Source organism: Heloderma suspectum, chromosome 4 (genome assembly GCF_057233095.1).
Source record: "Heloderma suspectum isolate Gila_16-S chromosome 4, 16-S_ref, whole genome shotgun sequence".
NCBI classification, from domain to species: Eukaryota; Metazoa; Chordata; class Lepidosauria; order Squamata; family Helodermatidae; genus Heloderma; species Heloderma suspectum.
In genome coordinates this window covers 188391057-188410336 of record NC_139461.1, presented here as the reverse complement: position 1 = coordinate 188410336, position 19280 = coordinate 188391057, and the positions used below count along the sequence as shown (strand labels likewise).

At 40.7% G+C, this 19280-nt stretch overlaps 2 protein-coding genes across 5 annotated transcripts in view; one reads left to right on the top strand and one right to left on the bottom strand.

Annotated features, from left to right (window-relative positions):
- Positions 1 to 7015, bottom strand: part of FNDC7 (fibronectin type III domain containing 7) — a 45719-nt gene extending 38704 nt beyond the window's left edge. Inside the window, exon 1 of one of the 2 annotated variants that reach the window (XM_084851564.1) lies at positions 6875 to 7015. Coding sequence is in view for 1 of the 2 variants with exons in the window: in XM_084851563.1 (XP_084707689.1) it covers positions 525 to 587 (63 nt within the window). In the remaining variant the exon portion in view is untranslated. Of the gene's footprint in view, positions 1 to 524; positions 686 to 6874 lie in introns of those variants that run through there. The other variant, XM_084851563.1, reaches the window with a different exon arrangement.
- Positions 6214 to 19280, top strand: part of STXBP3 (syntaxin binding protein 3) — a 49026-nt gene continuing 35959 nt past the window's right edge. Inside the window, exons 1-5 of one of the 3 annotated variants that reach the window (XM_084851585.1) lie at positions 6214 to 6357; positions 11760 to 11809; positions 14860 to 14941; positions 17602 to 17678; positions 18777 to 18855. In XM_084851585.1, the coding sequence (XP_084707711.1) occupies positions 14911 to 14941; positions 17602 to 17678; positions 18777 to 18855 (187 nt within the window). In that variant the 5' untranslated portion in view covers positions 6214 to 6357; positions 11760 to 11809; positions 14860 to 14910. Of the gene's footprint in view, positions 6358 to 6765; positions 6841 to 11759; positions 11810 to 14859; positions 14942 to 17601; positions 17679 to 18776; positions 18856 to 19280 lie in introns of those variants that run through there. The other 2 variants (XM_084851583.1, XM_084851584.1) reach the window with 2 other exon arrangements.

Below are 19280 nucleotides of genomic sequence, written 5' to 3'. Positions count from 1 at the left end.
AAATAAGCTGAACTGAAATTAAAGTGATATCCTCCCAATAAATACTTTAATAGCATTAAAAGGTTTCAGAGGTGAAATTAAATGTTACTAGGATCACCACAGCATAAAGGAACTTCTAGCCAAATACAGTATACCTTTTAAACTGTCTGCGAATTGAGTTGCCTGAGTTACAATAAAGAGGCATGTTCCTCTTGGGTGGTCCCTCAAGGGAATAAAACCCAGACAATGCAGAGCAAAAAAATAACTCAGTAATATGATGAAGAGTTTAATTTATTAAAAAATATTACACTCAACATGTTTTGACTTGAGCCCTTCATTAAGGAACTCTGTATAGTCTTAACTGTTTAAGATTAAACGTTGATCTTCTTCAATCTAAAATGTTTAAAGCAAAACCAACATCATTTCAAAATAATAGGATATTAAAAAAATAAAATAATACACATCAAATGTTAATTGAATTTATTAATTAGAAAGCCAGCAATTACTTCCCGGAAATGGTTAAGGAACAAACTACTTGGACTCACCATTTTAAAGCTAATGAGAATTAATCCAGAACATATGAAATGTTCACATCTTCTACTAATCATTCCTCAAGTTTGACTTTTAGTTCCCAGTTCACTTACTAAGAAAACAAGATCACCACCTCTGAAGTCAGCAGAAATCACCTTCCTTTAATAAGGGTATCAGTTAAGTCTTGGGGGCAGTGAAAGCATAGAAGTCTGTGGCTCCTCCTCCAGCCTATAAAGACTGGAGCATAGATTGAGTCCAGCTAAGCATATTTTTCTATATTGTTTAATTAAACACACATATTTATGACATCTAGTTGAAGCAAATGTTACATGCCTCTCCTTCCTTCTGTCACACATAATTTGACTGAGTGAAATCAGAATTGATCCCACTTCTTAGCTGCAAGTAGTTCCAGTTACTTACAGTGCAATCTTATACATGTCAGTTCAGAAGTAAAGCCATTGGCTTCAAAGGATTTGCTACCTAGTAAGTGTGTACAGGGTTAGCATTGTGATGATAGTTGTTTAATACTCTTACGGCTTCCTATTCCCCCTTCGAATGATGCTTCAGTTTCATTTCCTCTTTCAGTGGGAAATGTTTATGCCTTCTTACATTGTCTGAAGAAATATCCATTTCACATATCAAAGACTTGTATCTATTGGCTGGCACAGGGTAAATGGTTGTGTTGGAAAAGCAAATTCAGTGTGCCATCAAAAGTCAAGCAAGATTCCTCTCCTTTCCCTTGCCACAAGAGTGTCACAATGTTGTTACTCTCTCCCCCTGGGTGCATGATATGTTTTCTGAATGAGCACTTTTGTTCAATGGATATGAGAAATGTTGCAGTCAGTAACGGGTAAGTCACTTTGGGAGTTCTATACCTGAAAAACAGTGTATAAATCCCTAAAACAAACATATCATTTAATCAATAAATATCCCCTCCTGGATATAATCAAATTAAAATGCAACACCCCCATATGTTTTAAAATCCATATAGTCTAATACATTTATACCTGATAAAGATATTACACTATATGGATTTCTGGGGCCAACATGGCTGCCTACATTTTTAGCATGTTTTAAGAGCATCTTTGTGGTTACTTTTTAATACCTCAGAATATCCACAGCAACATTAGCAGCACAGATAAAACAGACGCACACTCTTTTCCTTGAAGCAAATGGATTTGTATGTTTGGCAGCATGACATACATACATTGTATATAGGCCAATTGTTTTTAAAAACAGTCTCTCAGGGTTGGTTCTAATGATACACTAAGGGCCAACCACAGCAAAATTGCTCTCAGGAATAGTCTACTCATCTGAGCAGTGTAATGTAGAACTGTAAACTCACTTGGTTGGGCGCTGAAATATTTTTTTTCCAATACATACACAACTAATATCAGAGAACAAGTCTATCGTTTCTGGTCAGTCTAGTAACTGAACAGCAGTGAGGCCTGGACATCAAGTCTACCAAGCTGAGTAAACCTAGCCTCTGAGAAATATGTACAGGTCAGCCTCTCGGTTCTTTATCAATGGGTAGACCTGGTGTCCAGAAGTCATCTTTCTACCCACAGATGAAATGCACATTTCTTTTCCTGGCTCCCTTCACCTGCTCCAGCCCTTAATGAATTGTACTGCTGCTACAATCAACTTTACAGCCTGACCCATTGCATTTCCCTAAAAAATAACAACATGCCAGGCCACTGGATAACAGCACTAGCTTACACTGCAGGGTTGTTGTAGGTTACTCCTATGCCATTCCTCCAGTAAAATGGTTATAACAAAACTGGTCTACATTACAGGGCTGACATCACTTATTCTCTCTCAACCACAGCCTTTCCTCCTGTAATACGAGCATAATAATTATACTTTATCTGCTCTGGCAGGGTAATTTTTAAAATGCTTCGGAAATAGTGTGTGTGTGTGTGTGTCACTTTTTGATGTGAAATAAGATCTGAGTTAGAAAGATCATGAACTCTTATCTTCGCTGCTACCTTTTATTTTGGGGTGACATATGACTGCCCAGTCATAGATAGCTCCACTAAAATGGTGTACACTAAAAGAGTGGCTGGGTGATCAGCCAGATGGGCGATTAATAAATTCAGTAAATAAATAATAAATAAAATAAAATCGTGGATTTCTGAGTTTACTGTGGGGCAACGGTCACTTCTCCACCAGGTGGATGCCTATGTCACATGAAAACCACGGTAAGTTTCCCAAGGGACAGTTGTGTTAGTCTGTTGCAGCAAAAACAACAAAAATGAAGTCTTGTGACACCTTGCAGACTAAAGAAATCATCCTGACATAAATTTTGGTGGACTGGTAAAGTGGAGTCCGGTCTACAAAAGCTTAACGCCATAATCAAGTTGTTAGTCTGTAAGGTGCCACAATTTATTTTGGCTACTTAGTCCCTTTCAGGCAGAATTCATTTTGGAGCTACTATGTGGACACTCTTCAGCAAAGGAGATCGATACCTTGTCGTGGTGCTGGAGCTTCAGCACCTCAATGACGTCATGAGCTAAACCGTGAAGGGACACCCAAGACGGGAAGGACACGGCAGAGAGGTCAGACTAAATACGATCCCTGGGGAAGGAAACGGCAACCCACCCCAGTATTCTTGCCATGAAAACTAAATGGATCAGTACAACCAGAGATATGTCAGTATACCATCGGAAGATGGGACTCCCAGGTCGGAAGATGGTCAAAATGCTACTGGGGAGGAACAGAGGATAAGTTCAACTAGCCCCAGATGTGATGACGCAGCTAGCTCAAAGGACAGCTAGCAGCCGATGGTGCTGGTGGTGAACGACGAATCCGATGTTCTAAAGATCAACACACCATAGGAACCTGGAATGTAAGATCTATGAGCCAGGGCAAATTGGATGTGGTTACTGGGGAGATGTCAAGATTAAAGATAGACATTTTGGGTGTCAGTGAACTGAAATGGACTGGAATGGGCCACTTCACATCAAATGACCACCAGATCTACTACTGTGGACAAGAGGACCACAGAAGAAATGGAGTAGCCTTCATAATTAATAATAAAGTGGCTAAAGCAGTGCTTGTATACAATCCAAAAAATGACAAAATGATCTCAATTCGAATTCAGGGTAAGCCATTTAACATCACAGTGATCCAAATATACGCCTCAACCACAGATGCTGAAGAAGTAGATCAGTTCTATGAGGATCTGCAGCACCTACTGGATAGTACGCCAAACAAAGATGTTATTTTCATTACAGGAGACTGGAATGCTAAGGTGGGTAGTCAAACGACACCTGGAATTACAGGCAAGCATGGTCTAGGAGAACAAAATGAAGCAGGACATAGGCTGATAGAATTTTGCCAAGACAACTCACTGTGCATAACAAACACTCTCTTCCAACAACCTAAGAGACGACTTTATACATGGACTTCACCAGACGGTCGACACCGAAATCAGATTGACTACATCCTTTGTAGCCAAAGGTGGCGGACATCTATGCAGTTGGTAAAAACAAGACCTGGAGCTGATTGTAGTTCAGATCACGAACTTCTTATTGCACAATTTAGAATCAGACTAAAGAGAATAGGGAAGACCCACAGATCAATTAGATATGAGCTCACTAATATTCCTCATGAATATGCAGTGGAGGTGAAGAATAGATTTCAGGGACTAGGTTTAGTAGATAGGGTCCCGGAAGAACTATGGACAGAAGTTCGCAACATTGTTCAGGAGGCGACAACAAAAAAACATCCCAAAGAAAAAGAAAAGCAAGAAGGCAAGATGGCTGTCTGCTGAGACATTGGAAGCAGCCCAAGAAAGAAGGAAAGCAAAAGGCAACAGCGATAGGGGGAGAGATGCCCAATTAAATGCAACATTCCAGAGGTTAGCCAGAAGAGATAAGGAATTATTTTTAAACAAGCAGTGTGCGGAAGCGGAAGAAGATAATAGAATAGGAAGGACAAGAGACCTCTTCCAGAAAATTAGAAACATCGGAAGTAAATTCCAGGCAAAAATGGGTATGATCAAAAACCAAGATGGCAAGGACCTAACAGAAGCAGAAGAGATCAAGAAAAGATGGCAAGAATATATGGAAGATCTGTATAGGAAGGATAATAATATCGGGGATAGATTTGATGGTGTGGTCAGTGAGCTAGAGCCAGACATCCTGAAGAGTGAGGTTGAATGGGCCTTAAGAAGCATTGCTAATAACAAGGCAGCAGGAGATGACGGTGTCCCAGCTGAACTGTTTAAAATCTTGCAAGATGATGCTGTCAAGGTGATGCATGCCATATGCCAGCAAATTTGGAAAACATAAGAATGGCCACCAGATTGGAAAAAAAATCAACTTATATCCCCATACCAAAAAGGGAAGCACCAAAGAATGTTCAAACTATCGAACAGTGGCACTTCTTTCACATGCCAGTAAGGTAATGCTCAAGATCTTGCAAGGTAGACTCCAGCAATTCATGGAATGAGAATTGCCAGATGTACAAGCTGGGTTTAGAAAAGGCAGAGGAACTAGAGACCAAATTGCCAATATCCGCTGGAAAATGAAGAAAGCCAGGGAGTTTCAGAAAAACATCTACTTCTGTTTTATTGACTATTCTAAAGCCTTTGACTGTGTGGATCACAACACATTGTGGCAAGTTCTTGGTGGTATGGAGATACCAAGTCATCTTGTCTGCATCCTGAGGAATCTGTATAATGACCAAATAGCAATGGTAAGAACAGACCACGGTACAACGGACTGGTTTAAGATTGGGAAAGGAGTACGGCAGGGTTGTATACTCTCACCCTACCTATTCAACCTGTACACAGAACCCATCATGCGACGTGCTGGGCTTGATGAAGCCAAGGCTGGAGTTAAAATTGCTGGAAGAAACATTAACAATCTCCGATATGCAGATGATACCAGTTTGATGGCTGAAAGCGAGGAGGAGCTGAGGAACCTCATGACGAAGGTGAAAGAAGAAAGTGCAAAAGCTGGGTTGCAGTTAAACCTCGAAAAAACCAAGATTATGGCAGCCAGCTTGACTGATAACTGCCAAATAGAGAGAGAAAATGTGGAGGCAGTGACAGACTTTGTCTTTCTAGGCACAAAGATTACTGCAGACACTGACTGCAGCCAGGAAATCAGAAGACGTTTACTTCTTGGGAGGACAGCAATGACAAATCTTGATAAAATAGTGAAGAGCAGAGACATCACACTGACAACAAAGGTCCACATAGTTCAAGCAATGGTATTCCCCGCAGTAAGGAAGGCTGAGCAAAGGAAGGTAGATGCTTTTGAACTGTGGTGTTGGAGCAAAATTCTGAGAGTGCCTTGGACTGCAAGATCAAACCAGTCCATACTTCAGGAAATAAAGCCAGACTGCTCACATGAGGGAAGGATATTAAAGGCAAAACTGAAGTACTTTGGCTACATAATGAGAACACAGGACACCCTGGAGAATGGATGTTATTCTGAAGGTGACGGACTCAACCTTGGGGGAGCTGGGGCGACTGACCGAATAAACAAAAATGTGGACACTACTGCTGAGAGTTGCACAACTTTTTTCTGTCTGAACATGCATAGGATCGCACCTTTATTCTAGCATAAAATTTAATGGCCTGTAGTCCGCTTCATCGGATGCAAGATGAAGCTTAATCCAGAATAAACCTGTTAGTCTTTAAGGGTGCAATCCTACGCATGTTTAAACACAAAAAGCGCCACAACTCCCAGCGTTCCCCAGCCAGCATAGCTGGGAGTCGTAGCACTGTTTTTCCTGCCTAAACGTGCATAGGCTTGCACCCTTAAGATGCCGCAAGACTCTTCGTTGCAACCGACTAACGCGGCCGGCTACCCTTCCAGAAAAACACAAGTTCAGGTATCTTAAAAATGACAAACCGGGTCGCCTCCTGTGAAGTTTCCCTTTTCTAAAAAGAAAAGCCCCCTTTCCATCTAACAAACTTCCCCGCTACGTCGAGAAGAGAAATTCCCCGTGCCGCCCGCCCCCCGCAGACAGGCGCGCCCCCTCAGCCTGCGTGGGAGCCCAAGGCCTTGCTCAGCCGCGCCTGAGCGGCCGGGCTTCTCGCCCGCAAGCGCTGAGAGGCCACGGGGCCGCCGCCGCCCCGTCCTCCCCGCTCAGCGCGTTCATCGCCCGCCAGTTCAGCAGCAAGGGCGGCGACCAGCCCGCGAGGCGAGGGGCGCGGCCTGCCGAGGGAGGGGGCGCGGCAACGGTGACCGGCCTCCTCCCCCCAGAGTGCCGAATTCTTCCCGTCGCGTCGGGGACGGTGGAGGCGTGCAGGCAAAATGGCGCCGGCAGTCGCAGGGAGCGGAGACGGGGGACTGAAAAGCCTGGTGTGGCAGAGTGAGTGCCTGGGGTGGGGGTTGTCGTCCCTTACCGTCTCTCCCCTCCCCTCCTTATATCCTTTTAAAACAGAACAAAAACGTCCTGTAGGGGTAGCGCATGCCGCAGCGGACTCGGCCTTCCTGCGGGGACTGCTGGAGGCCCGCACCGTACGTCCTCTGGCTGTCAAGGGAATGGAGGAAGGGGCGGGTGGTGGAAGGCACAAATGTGGTAACGGTCTTCGTGAGAGGACGGGGTGGCCGTGTGTGTGTGGGGGGTAACCCCCTTTTATTGTATTGGTCCCGCTCCTGTTCCTTTCACCGTACCCTGACGTGCAAAAAATAAAACACAGTAATGTCACGCGAAGCATTTCCTTCGCACTCTTCATGCCAGAGAATGCTTCACCTGCTAAATTTGTGTGTGTGGAGCTGCTGTTTAAAAAGCCCCGCTAACAGAGTTTCTTCAACAAGGTAGCATTGGCAACCCTATGATCGCTCAGGGCGCGGTATATAGGTCTTGCCCCTCTCCTCTTTCTCTTCCTGGCAATAATCATTTTGAAAATAATATTTCAGCCATGAGAACAGTTGGAGAAGTGATGCAATAGCCCAAGGTCACCTAGCAAGCTTCGTGACAGAATGGGGATTTGAACTTGAGTCTTGGGTCTAAGTCCAATCTAATCAATAGTTGCTGGGAGAAGAGGGAGTGTACCGTGTTCTGTGCATGTTGCTAATCCTGCGGTGGGCAAAGGATGAGTGATCAGGTGGGGAGGGGAAAGAATTATTTGTGGTGGACCATGAGGCTGGTTTTTATAGAAATCTCTAAGATGGATATTTTGAAACTAGGTTGTGACAGGGTGTGTGTGAGATGAAGTGTTTTACTACACCAGATGATTACAGTCTTCTGCCATGGTGAAATGCTTCCACACACACATGCATCCCATCACAGCCTAGATTCTAAAATGGATGAAGCGGTTAATGGAAGAAGAGAAGAGGTTACTGACACCTGGGAGAGGCAGTATAATGGTTAGAGTATTGGATTTGAACTTGGGTTCCAGTTCCTGCTTAGCTGTGAAATGTACTGGGTGATAGAGGGTCAGTCACTTATATCATGCCCAAAGTTACCTCACAGTATTGTAGTAAGGATAAACTGGCATTACCCCACATCCCACCATGCTGATTTCCTGGGGGGGACGGGACACAAATGAATTATGATAAGTAAGTAAATAAGGGCGTAATTCTATGCATGTTTAGACAGAAAAAAGTTCTACAACTCCCAGCATGCCCCAGCAAGTATTGTTGGGGCATCCTGGGAGTTATAGGATTTTTTTTCTGTCTAAACATGCATAGAATTGCACCCTAAACCACTTTGAGGGGACCTTTAGTTTTAAGGATGGTTGGGTTTTTTAAATGGTTGTAGCTGGACTATGGAAGGACTAAATGATAGGAAGATAAGGTTTTTGTTGTTCAGGATGCTGTTTAAGTGGTATGTGGCTGAAATCCTTCCCTCCAAGCCATGTGTCTATATGGTCTTGCACATGACAGCTCTCAGTCCTGGGATGGATGAAGCAATAGAGGTGGTATGATTTATGACTAGAGAGGCAAAGGTTTATTATTATTATTTGAGGCATAGTTGAATGTATGTTGCTCTGAGGTTTTGTTAGTTTCATTAGGGATTAAGGCTGCAATCGTATGCAGATTTGAATGTCAAAGACAGTTTCAGTGGGTTTACTTTCCTAATTCTATTCAGGAATGGGCTGCATGCATGCTACTTCCACTTGCTTATTTCTTCCCAAACTGCAGGTAGAGATGGCAGTTGATGGGATGTGTTGGATACAGAATCTTTTTAGCAATCTGGTTCCCTCAAATATAATGTGTGTTTTTGTGTGTGTGTTTTAAAATTCCTTAATTTTTAGCTTTTGGACCCAACCCCCCCCCCCAAAAAAAAACACAGTAGAAGTGTGTGTTATGATTTATTTTGTGCCTTGCCATTTGAACAATAATAAGGAACTCAAAGTGGCTGTCACCGTTGTTTCCTGCGCCCACATTTGGTTCCTGCTTTTATTTCTGCTGTTATTTCCTCTCTACTGTTTGTATTTAAAACTAAATTGTGGGTATTTGGGGCTAAAGGGGCGTGAGATTTTCTGTGTCCAGCCATCAAAACTCCCATGACTGAAGACACAGTTTTGTTACATTAGAGTCCAGAGTTCCCTGACGCAGGACTATGACTTTGGTTATTTGAAGAGTGCACACATCTTTGACTTGGGAACCTTGGAATAATGATCTTGTACTGTAAAAGATATAGGAACAGCTGCCCTTACTGGTATTGTTACATTTTGATGTAGATTTGCCTAAAATGCTTTAAGCCTCCTGACCTTGTTAACAAGGTTGGATGAGAAGGAAATCCTTACCCATTAATTACAAAAGTCTTGGTGGAACTTAATTATAGATTGTGATTAAATGTTGCAGTAGGTTCCAATTGGAGACAAACTTTTTTTTTTGGTCAATGATAGCTCTAGTTCTAGGGTTTCTGAAGTAGGAATTCTCAGAGAAGGGTTTCCATACAAAAATGTAGTACCTTCCAGTACTGTTTAAAGCAGCAAAGAACAGGCATATGCCTACAAAACACTTCTATTCTTAAATATGCTTTTTTTAAAATGAAAAACTTTAAGGGGGTGTAATATTAACTTATGTATTGGGGAGAAGCAGTAGCTTTACTCTTACACTCCCTTTATCTTGTGCACATGCTTACTCCTTCCCTGTCTTGCATTGCTCCAATATGGGGTGGTGTAGAGGTCCATGGAAGAAGCTCCTTATTAGCTGTCAGAGATGGGTGATGGTCTGTCTCTCTCCAGCTTCATCTACTTGGCCAAGGCCATGCCTGGAAAGGGTGAAATGGCTTAAGCTGGTTCAGATGAAATATTGTTGAGCCTAAGTTACTAAAGGGGCGCTTTTGTACCTATAGAGAGGCCTTCTCTGTGGTGCCTTACCGATGTTTTGGACTTCAACTCCCATCCACCTTAGCTAGCATGGCCGATGGTTAGGAATGCTGGGAATTGTAATCCAAAGCATCTAGAGGGTATCAGGTTAGGGAAGGTAAGAGACTAAGGGTGTAATCCTGTACACACTGGAGAATAAGTCTCATTGAAGTCATAGAATTGCAATGTTAGAAAAACATTAAGCTACAGGTGGATCTGACTTGTCCTTACCAGTTCATGTTGGTGGTCGTGTTGAATATGTTTAATTATCTGACAAGATGTTATCCTCTATAAATATAAGAATGCAAAGGGGGTGAGGAGATGGGAGATCTGTGTCTCTTGATTCTATCAGTTTGCAAATTGTAGTGTATATTGATGGTACTATATAATAATTTCAAAGAACAAGCACTGTCTGGAGAAGCAGTATTGCTATTGCTAGTAAAACCTCTTGTTTGCCATGGGTCTTATATATACATATTGAGGTTTAGGAGTTTCTAAAACCAAATGGCATTAACTCTGGAAAAAGCTAGGAGGCAATGCAACCTGGAGCATATATTTATAGAGAAAATATCTGGAAGGATAATTATGTTTTTGTCCAAAATGTTAAGGCGACCACACCCAAAGCATTGTATAGAGCTTTCCTTTCTTAGTTATTACAGGAAGGATGGTGGATTGAAGAATGTGATTTATCTTAACATACAATTAATTTTAATATCTTTCTGAATATTGTCACTTCCCCTATGATACTTCTAAAAAAGTAAACAGAACTTATAAAAATGGAGAAGTAACAAAAGAGGTCTCACAAGTAGAGAATTTCCTAACGTGCTTGTGAGTTTCTGATAGATTATTTATTTTTTGAAGGTCAAGATGTGCAGAGAGAAATAGTCATATGCCACATCTTTTTTGAGACAAGTAGAGATGAGCACAAATGCAAATATTTCCTCTAACCAAATACATCCAAATCTAATACTTTATTTCTTGATCTACAGTAATGCAAGGGTGGATGAATAGCTTGGTTACAATACCTTTTGCATTTGTTTAGGGTAGTTTGTGAAGACAGTTCCTGATGTTAGCATATTTAAATGTGTACTTAACTATATATACACCACATCTTTCTTCAGTTATAAGACCAATTGAATGGCGTCAGGACTGCTGCCTCCATTCAGGAAGGTTATCTGGATTTCAAAGTTTCTAAGGGTGCAATCCTATTCATGTTTAGACAGAAAAAGGTCCCACATCTCCCAGCATTCCCCAGCCTCATAGCTGGCTGGGGAATGCTGGGAGTTGTAGGACCTTTTTCTGTCTAAACATGCATAGGATGGCATCCTAAGTAACTTTGTAGAATTGGAATAGCCATTCAAATTTTGTACTTAAGTTGCCAAAAGTTTAATATCAGTACAGTGTTCTGCAGTGCAGTGAAAGGAAAGAAGCTTGAAGTTTTGTTCAGACTTAACACCAAACCATGTAAATGAATCTTCAAGAAATGCTTCCCTCTCTCTTTGCATAAAATGATCTCGCCCACTATAGTTTGCTGTTTTATCTGGACTGGCAAACCGTGGCTTGTGCTTGCCTTGCAAATGGTTCCAGCCAACTTGCTATGGTTTGCAAGTTGGCTGGAATGGCAAACTAAGAAAGGTGGTGGGAGGTAATTGAGTAGTTTGGGTATGCTAAACTAAATCAGATTCAAATCATTTTGCTAGGCAAAGAAACAAATGAGTTTGGGCTTTTTATGTTTTTTCTGCTATATTCTTTAATACTAAATAGTTCAATTCTCCAACACTGAAGCTCAGTTCTTTTGAACTGGTACCCCTTAGCAAAAACACTGCATAAGAATATAAGGGTTTTTTTTTGTTTTTTTTTTAATGAAATGAGTTCATTTGCAATGGCAGGCCTTTTTCCTCACAGAGCTGGGATACTGTCACATTGTTACAATGCTGCTCTTTGAACAGGTGAATTTCTTTTTCAGAGCTAAAAAAAGCAGTGTTTGATGACTGTAGGAAAGAGGAAGAGTGGAAGGTAAGGTTAAACTTTGAACTGAATGTCACAGGTAGTTGTTCATCCATTACTTACACAATGTGCTCTTAAAAACATTTACTCAAAGCATGTCTACATGTGTAATCTGGTTTCACCATTCTGTCATGTCTGCCACTCAAACTTTGGTTGTAGTTGGAAAGGCTACATACAGGGCTTCAGCAGCATCACAATTCCATAGGTTCTGAGGAGGAAGCCATGATGATTATACCAGTTTCAGACAAGTGTTTACTTTGTACTGCTGTTTGCCTTTAAATGCAAGCTTCTTTGATTTCAGTGGAACTTGTTCACAGGCACTTATGTTTTGGTGCCTTAAAGCTTTGACCAGGTAAAAATTTGCATTGAGATCTTCCAGCATTTAATCATAGAATCATAGAATAGTAGGGTTGGAAGGGGCCTACAAGGCCATCGAGGCCAACCCCCTGCTCAATGCAGGAATCCAAGTCAGAGCATCCCTGACAGATGGCTGTCCAGCCTCGTCTTGAAGGCCTCCATTGTGGGAGAGCCCACCACCTCCCCAGGTCATTGGTTCCATTGTCGTATTGCTCTTACAGTCAGGAAGTTTTTCCTGATGTTCAGCCGGAATCTGGCTTCCTGTAACTTGAGCCCATTATTCCGTGTCCTGCACTCTGGGATGATCAAGAAGAGATCCTGGCCTTCTTCTCTGTGACAACCTTTCAAGTACTTGAAGAGTACTATCATATCTCCCCTCAGTCTTCTCTTCTCAAGGCTAAACATGCCCAGTTCTTTCAGTCTCTCTTCATAGGGCTTTGTTTCCAGTCCCCTGATCATCTTTGTTGCCCTCCTCTGAACCCTCTCCAGTTTGTCTGCATCCTTCTTAAAGTGTGGTGCCCAGAACTGGACACAGTACTCCAGATGAGGCCTAACCAGTGCTGAGTAGAGGGGAACTAGTACTTCCTGGGATTTGGAAGCGATGCTTCTATGAATGCAGCCCAAAATAGTATTGGCCTTTTTTGCAGCCACATCACATTGTTGGCTCATATTCAGCTTGTGATCGACAACAATTCCAAGATCCTTCTCGCTTGTCGTGTGGTTGAGCCACGTATCCCCCATCTTGTAACTGTGCATTTGCTTTCTTTATCCTAGGTGCAGAACTTGGCATTTGTCCCTATTAAATGTCATTCTGTTGTTTTCTGCCCAGCGCTCCAGTCTATCAAGATCACTTTGAATTTTGTTTCTGTCTTCCAAAGTATTAGCTATCCCTCCCAATTTTGTGTCATCTGTGTAGTTCAAAGTTAAAGGAAAACATGAACGTACTGTTCAAGAACAAAACCTAGATTATAAAGCAACTGCAGCATTCCTGAAGAGATATACATCTGCACTCTGGTTCCAAATTGAGGAGGGAGCTGAGATGCTTAATTTGGAAGCAGGTCAAGTCTCCCCCTGCAAGAAGTGCAATGGACAAAGATATTGTAACTACTTCAAGTATTTAGGGCAGTCAAGAAGATCATATGTTTGATGTTTTATGGGCCTATTCTTATTTTGAAAATTAAGTAATTTGTTAACCGAATGAATTAAATACTTGTGTCTCCAAGATGTGAAACCCTCTTCAGACACAATGAAAAGCAAAATAAAGATTGTGAGACTATATTGAAACTAACTTTCCTGAACAGTGTAACACTTTAGTCTTTCAGTTCTGTAATGTCAGAGAACAAACCCTTAGCATGTCAAAACATCTGGCAATCACTCATGCATGGGCTATTTCTCACCTGCTTAGTGACTCAAGAACCCAAGCTATACTTACCTCATTGTTCTTGGAATCTGTCATGCTTAATTTTATTAGGCATATCTTTTAAGGTGTTGTTGAAGTTGCTTGTAGGACAAAGACTGAAGGATATACAACTCACATTGATCAAAATGTTTTGTAAAGAATTACTTGGTTCATGCAAGTGCCTACCACCACACTCACTGCTTTAATATGTGGTTATATATGCCTAGGTTATCATTATGTGGTTGAAGGGAAGATTAGGGACTGGATAATGGAGTAGTTCTATTTGAGTGTTCTTCTCCTACACCCCCCCCCTCGGGGGGGGGCAGGTCAAATGTTTGAATAAGAAAACAAAGCAATTGAGTTTCCTGCTAATTATGCAGATCCTGTTACAGGATATTCCAGAAAATATTAAAACTCTTACATATTTTATATCTCATTTCAAGGGCTTGGGAGGGATAACAATAACTTATAATACAGACTTCGTTAGTGCTCAGTATATAATATTGGTATATAAGTTGGTATATAATGTAGCAGCTAGGCTTTTAACTGGGGCTCACTACATGGAGCGTATAACTCTGATTTTATTCCATTTGCGTTGACTAAGGATTTGTGTATGGATCAAATTCAAAGTGCTGGTTTTAATCTTAAAAGTCCTGAACAATCTGGGATCAAGATTTTTGATGGACTACCTGATCCCATGTATACACTCAGGTATTCCTGCTCTATGTTTTTCTTCCCTCAAAAGTGAATTGGGTGGATATGTGAGACATCGCCTTCTCAGCTGTGGTTCTAAGATGGTGGACTGTCCTGAGGGAGGCCCATGTGGTTCATTTGTTTTCATTTTGGCAAGCAGTGAAAACCTGGTTATTTTGGAAGTTCTTTGGAACAAGCTAATATTAAGCATTATGTTCCTGTGAAAGATACAGTTGTTCTTGGTAGTGTTTTCTTTTGATGCTGTATTTAATACATTTGTAAGCAATTTGGGGTCTTTGGGGACCAAAATGTGGGTACTATATATCTGTAGATATAGTAAGCACATGAATAATATTTATAAATATAATTATGGCAAATGAATACACAAAATGAATGAATATATATATATATATATATATAAATAATAAAATAAATATAGTTATATGCTCAACTATTTAAATCATTGAATATATTAGTGGGTACAATTGTGACTTCATGATTAAACTCTCATCTTACACATAACTGGGTGCCAAAAGCCAATTTGAATAAAGGAGTATACAATTGGATCTAGTTGTCTAAAGCACTACTTTGATTTTTTTTTTAAATAAAGATAATTCTTCTAGATGACTTCACCACAAAGCTTCTATCATCATGTGGTAAAATGACAGACTTACTAGCGGAGGGGATAACTGGTAAGTACCTGTTAAGCAGACTTCTGTAATCCTGGAATATGTGAGAACTAGTTTGCCAGCTGATATAGTTGTAGGGGACAGCCAGTGCAGACTGTTTTAACCTCTGAAAAACTTCCACTTCAAAAATTTCACTTTCATTCAGGCTTCTCAAATCACTTGGAACAAAACAAATTTGTAGGAAATAAATTTATATAGAGTTTCACCACCAGATTAAGTTAGTTGTAGTTGGTTCCCATCAAAATCATTAAGACTTAAGCGAAGACTTTTCACATTGTTTTTAATGGGACCTAAATGTTATTAACTTAGCCTATTTCCACCCTATGTATTAGCCTTTCCCAACCTGGTGCCTTCCAGATTTTTGGACTTCAACTCCCATTAGCCCCAGCCAGCATGGCCAATGGTCAGGAATTCTGTGGGTTGTAGTCCAAGACATCTGGAAGCACCAGGTTGGGTAAAGCTCCTGTAGATGTTAATTGGTCAGTCGTGTGTATGAGATGCATATGTTGCAAAGTGCCTAGGTCCTTCACAGTTCAGATCTCTTATAATCACACCTGATCATTCTGCAACACTGAGAATGTTTGGACTAAAGTTTTTGTGGCTGGGGATGAAAGAATGTTAATTCCCTATGGCAACACCTTGACAATAGTTAGGGAGTGGCTTCCTTTTAATTATGGAATAGCGTAAGGTCTATGCAGGCATTTGTTTGAAACACAAATAGACCTAAACTTACTTATGCAAGTAAGTCCTGACCCCAACATCCCTCTGTGTCTGGTTGCCATATAGATCTTTGTGCATTCAGCCGAACATGCTTACAAATCTCCCACAAACAGGAACTGATAAGGAAGGTCTGTAAGACGGCAGGCGTTCAGGGATGTTGAGTGAGGCTTACAGGTGCACCTCTGTCTGCTCCCTAGTTTAGGTCTAGTCATTTTATAGGCATACACCTGCATAGGGTTGGATCCAATGGTGTCAGTCTACCAGTGGAAGCGAAACTGCTGGCAGAGCATAGTTCCCCTACCACCTGTAGCACCCCCCAAATCTGTGGAGGGTTGGGGCCCTTCTGGAGCAGTTTTGGGAGATGCACGGAGGACTGCAGGAGGGAATAGAGGATGGGGATGTCTCATTGTTTGAATGGACTTCTGCTCACATGATGGATCCAAGCCATAGACTTATACTCAAAAGCATTTGACAGTGGCATATTGAGGTAAAGAAAAGTCATGCTTGATGAAGAATTGGTGGCAAGTGATAACTTCACAATCTGATTATTTTAGTAGTCAACTTTATAATTTACAAATAATCACATTAAAAAAGAGAAGTCCACTTTCCTTGGTGGATCTATTCTAAAGTACAAATGCTAATTAATTCTGGTATAAAGCTGGATATACCCAGAAAAACTACCGTGATAACATTTAAATTTTAAAATCTGTTTAAATAATAAATCTCTTAAAATGTATTGCTCTCTCCCCTCCCCAAGATATTGGCACATCGATTAGTCATCACTGATGCATGTGGTCAGTGAGACTGCATGCAATTTATGGCATAGTTTATAGACTTGGTATGTAAAATTATGTGCCCTAAAATATGTGAAGTTTGGTTAGAAGACAACTCTAGATTCCTTCTTACCCATACTACTTTATCCAGTTATTATGGATGAGTGTTTTAGATACTCAATTAATCAAATGGGTTTTAGTCAGTTGATCTATTTATTAAATATGCATATGAGTAAAAGCAATTTCTGAAGAAGCATAATTCTGAAGAACGGGGTGGGGAACCTCAGACCATGGGGCCAAATCTGGTCTCCCTGAGGTCCCAATCTGGCCCTCTGAGGTTTCCCAGATGACCATGCCTGTTTCTCCCAATCATGGATGGTTGGGTGGTTTTCTGTCTTTTGTGCAGCCCCCCCCCCATTCTAAAAGGTTGAAATTCCTCTCCAAAAGCTTAAATTACCGGCAGTAAGAACTTTAAGCTGCAATATAATAGTATATTTTGTATTTTTGGCCCCACCTCTTTTGCCTACCACTAGAATGTGGCCCCCAAGAGCTTCTCTGAAATTGAATTTGGCCCTTGGGCAGAGAGAGGTTCCCCACCCCCGCTTTAAAAGATGTACACACGTATTGTAGTAGGTATCATCTTAGAAGAGGCATTTTCTGTCTGAGAGAAAAGGGGGGGATGCCTCTTAAAGTGGTGCTTGCAGTATACAATTTGTATAAGTTCTTGCATTAAATAACATTTTGTAAAACTCTACTTAATTTGGTTTTTTAATCAATCTAGCCAATTAATCGATTAAACATTGTAGCCCTAATTAATAGTTTAATATGATTGTCCACAACATGCCATTAATTATATTTTCATAGACAGTTGTTTGCCTAGTGCAGACTTATGGAATATGTTTTTATGGAATATGTTTTACCTCGCTGTTACATTGTTTGGATTTATAGCATTGATTGGTTTTTATTGTTTGTTATGAGCTGCTTGGGACTATTTCTAGGAAAAGCAGGATACAATTTTTTAAAAAACAAGTAGATTCAGCAAGAAAATTGAGCTCGTGTTTTAGCAAATCTTGATCAGGGGTCCGCTATATATTTTTAAATTTCTTTTTCAAATGTAGATGTATTGGTATACTAAATATTTTTTTGCCTAATTAGTATCTTATTTTTTAGTTGTAGAGAATGTTTACAAAAATCGTGAGCCAGTCCCTCACATGAAAGCCATTTATCTCATCACACCTACAGCAAAGGTTAGTGTTATAAAAAAAAATAATGCATTGGGTAGACTTCATTTTCTTCTTGTGAAGAAATTATTAATTACCCTAGGGTAAAGTGTATATAGGTTAATGTTATACTGAGATGAGTTTCTGAAGAAGAATGGTCACTGATGGTTCAGAATTTTCAGTGTAAGGGCTGGACTTGGGTAACTCCCTTATTGCCAATGGGGTTAGATCCAGAGAAGTATGAGCATAGTTGCGCTTGCATAACAGGACTTTTCAGCCCCTCCTCTTTACTGCAGCCCTTGTGCACCCCGAAATCCAGTCTTAAGGGTTGGATGATCATCTTGAGCAGCATGTGATGGATGCACGGGGAGATGCAGTGGGAGGGGAAACTGGCAGAATTCAGGGGCATTTCCTTGCATGAATGCACGATCCTTTCTGCTCAGGCAGAGCATCTCTGAATCCAACCCAGTGGACCATTTTTACATATAATGCTAAGTAATTGTTTAGCACTACACAAGCAAGCCTCAAGCTTGCATGCACCCCCTCCCCTTTTCCTACCACATGCCAAAGGAGGAAGATGGAAGCATCCACGTGTGCTTTAAAGCTAACTGCAGTTCCCTGTTACGTGCAGTCTGAGAACTCTGGTTAGTTTACACTAAGGTCTGTTAACAAACCAAGATGATAAACCACAGTTTGATCATGGTTTGTTTGAACAAACTGTAGCTGTGCATTTTAAGTATACAGTCTTTCTTCCACTCCATCTTTCAAATACACTTCTTAATATGCTATGGTTTGCAGTTTTTTTAATACACTTCTTATACAACTATACAAATAAATACAAGTAATTTTAAAAGTACGCTTGCCTTGTTTGCCAATAATGTTTCCCTAAGTAGATTATAACTAATCTGCTGCTGCCCCTCTTTTTGTATAGTTCATCTTTGTTTTAGCATTTTCTGTAGAAGGAAATATGTCCAGGATTTGGATTTCAGACTAATTTTGACTGTCTCAGCTAGTTACTGCTAGTGTAGTTTTGGTTAGAAACAGAGGGTATTCTTTTCTGAAAGCGAGCAGCAGTTGATACTGATATTTGTAATTAACTAGAATGTACTGTCTTCATTTTGTTAGTCTGTAGATGGCCTTATAAATGACTTTGTAAGTAAATCATCCAGCAAGTACAAAGCAGCTTATGTCTACTTCACTGACTGTAAGTATTCACTGATAGAAAAATTGATTTCTTTAATTTTGACCATTTGTGTAGTCAAGGCATTTGAGGTTTTTTTTTTCTATTTCAGGTGTTCATTGGGGGTAAGGAGTGACTTGTAAATAAGCTTTCTTATTCTGACAAGTTTGTCTTCACATTCTTCTGTAGATCATAATACAGGGAGCATACCATTTACTTTCTTGCCCTGCTCCTCTCCTGTTTCTACTACAGTCTGCTGCTGTAGTAGAAACATTTTCATGCCTTTCCTAAAAGTGAAAGCAGCACCTTTGATTAGCTTCTTTTGGGAAGAATTCCATAATGAAGGTGCCACCTCTGAAAAGGCTCTGCCTCAGATCCAGTCAGGTTGAGTGGGATAAAGAAAAGGTTCAGAACAAAGTTTGTTTAATGAACTAATCATGAGGTTTCAG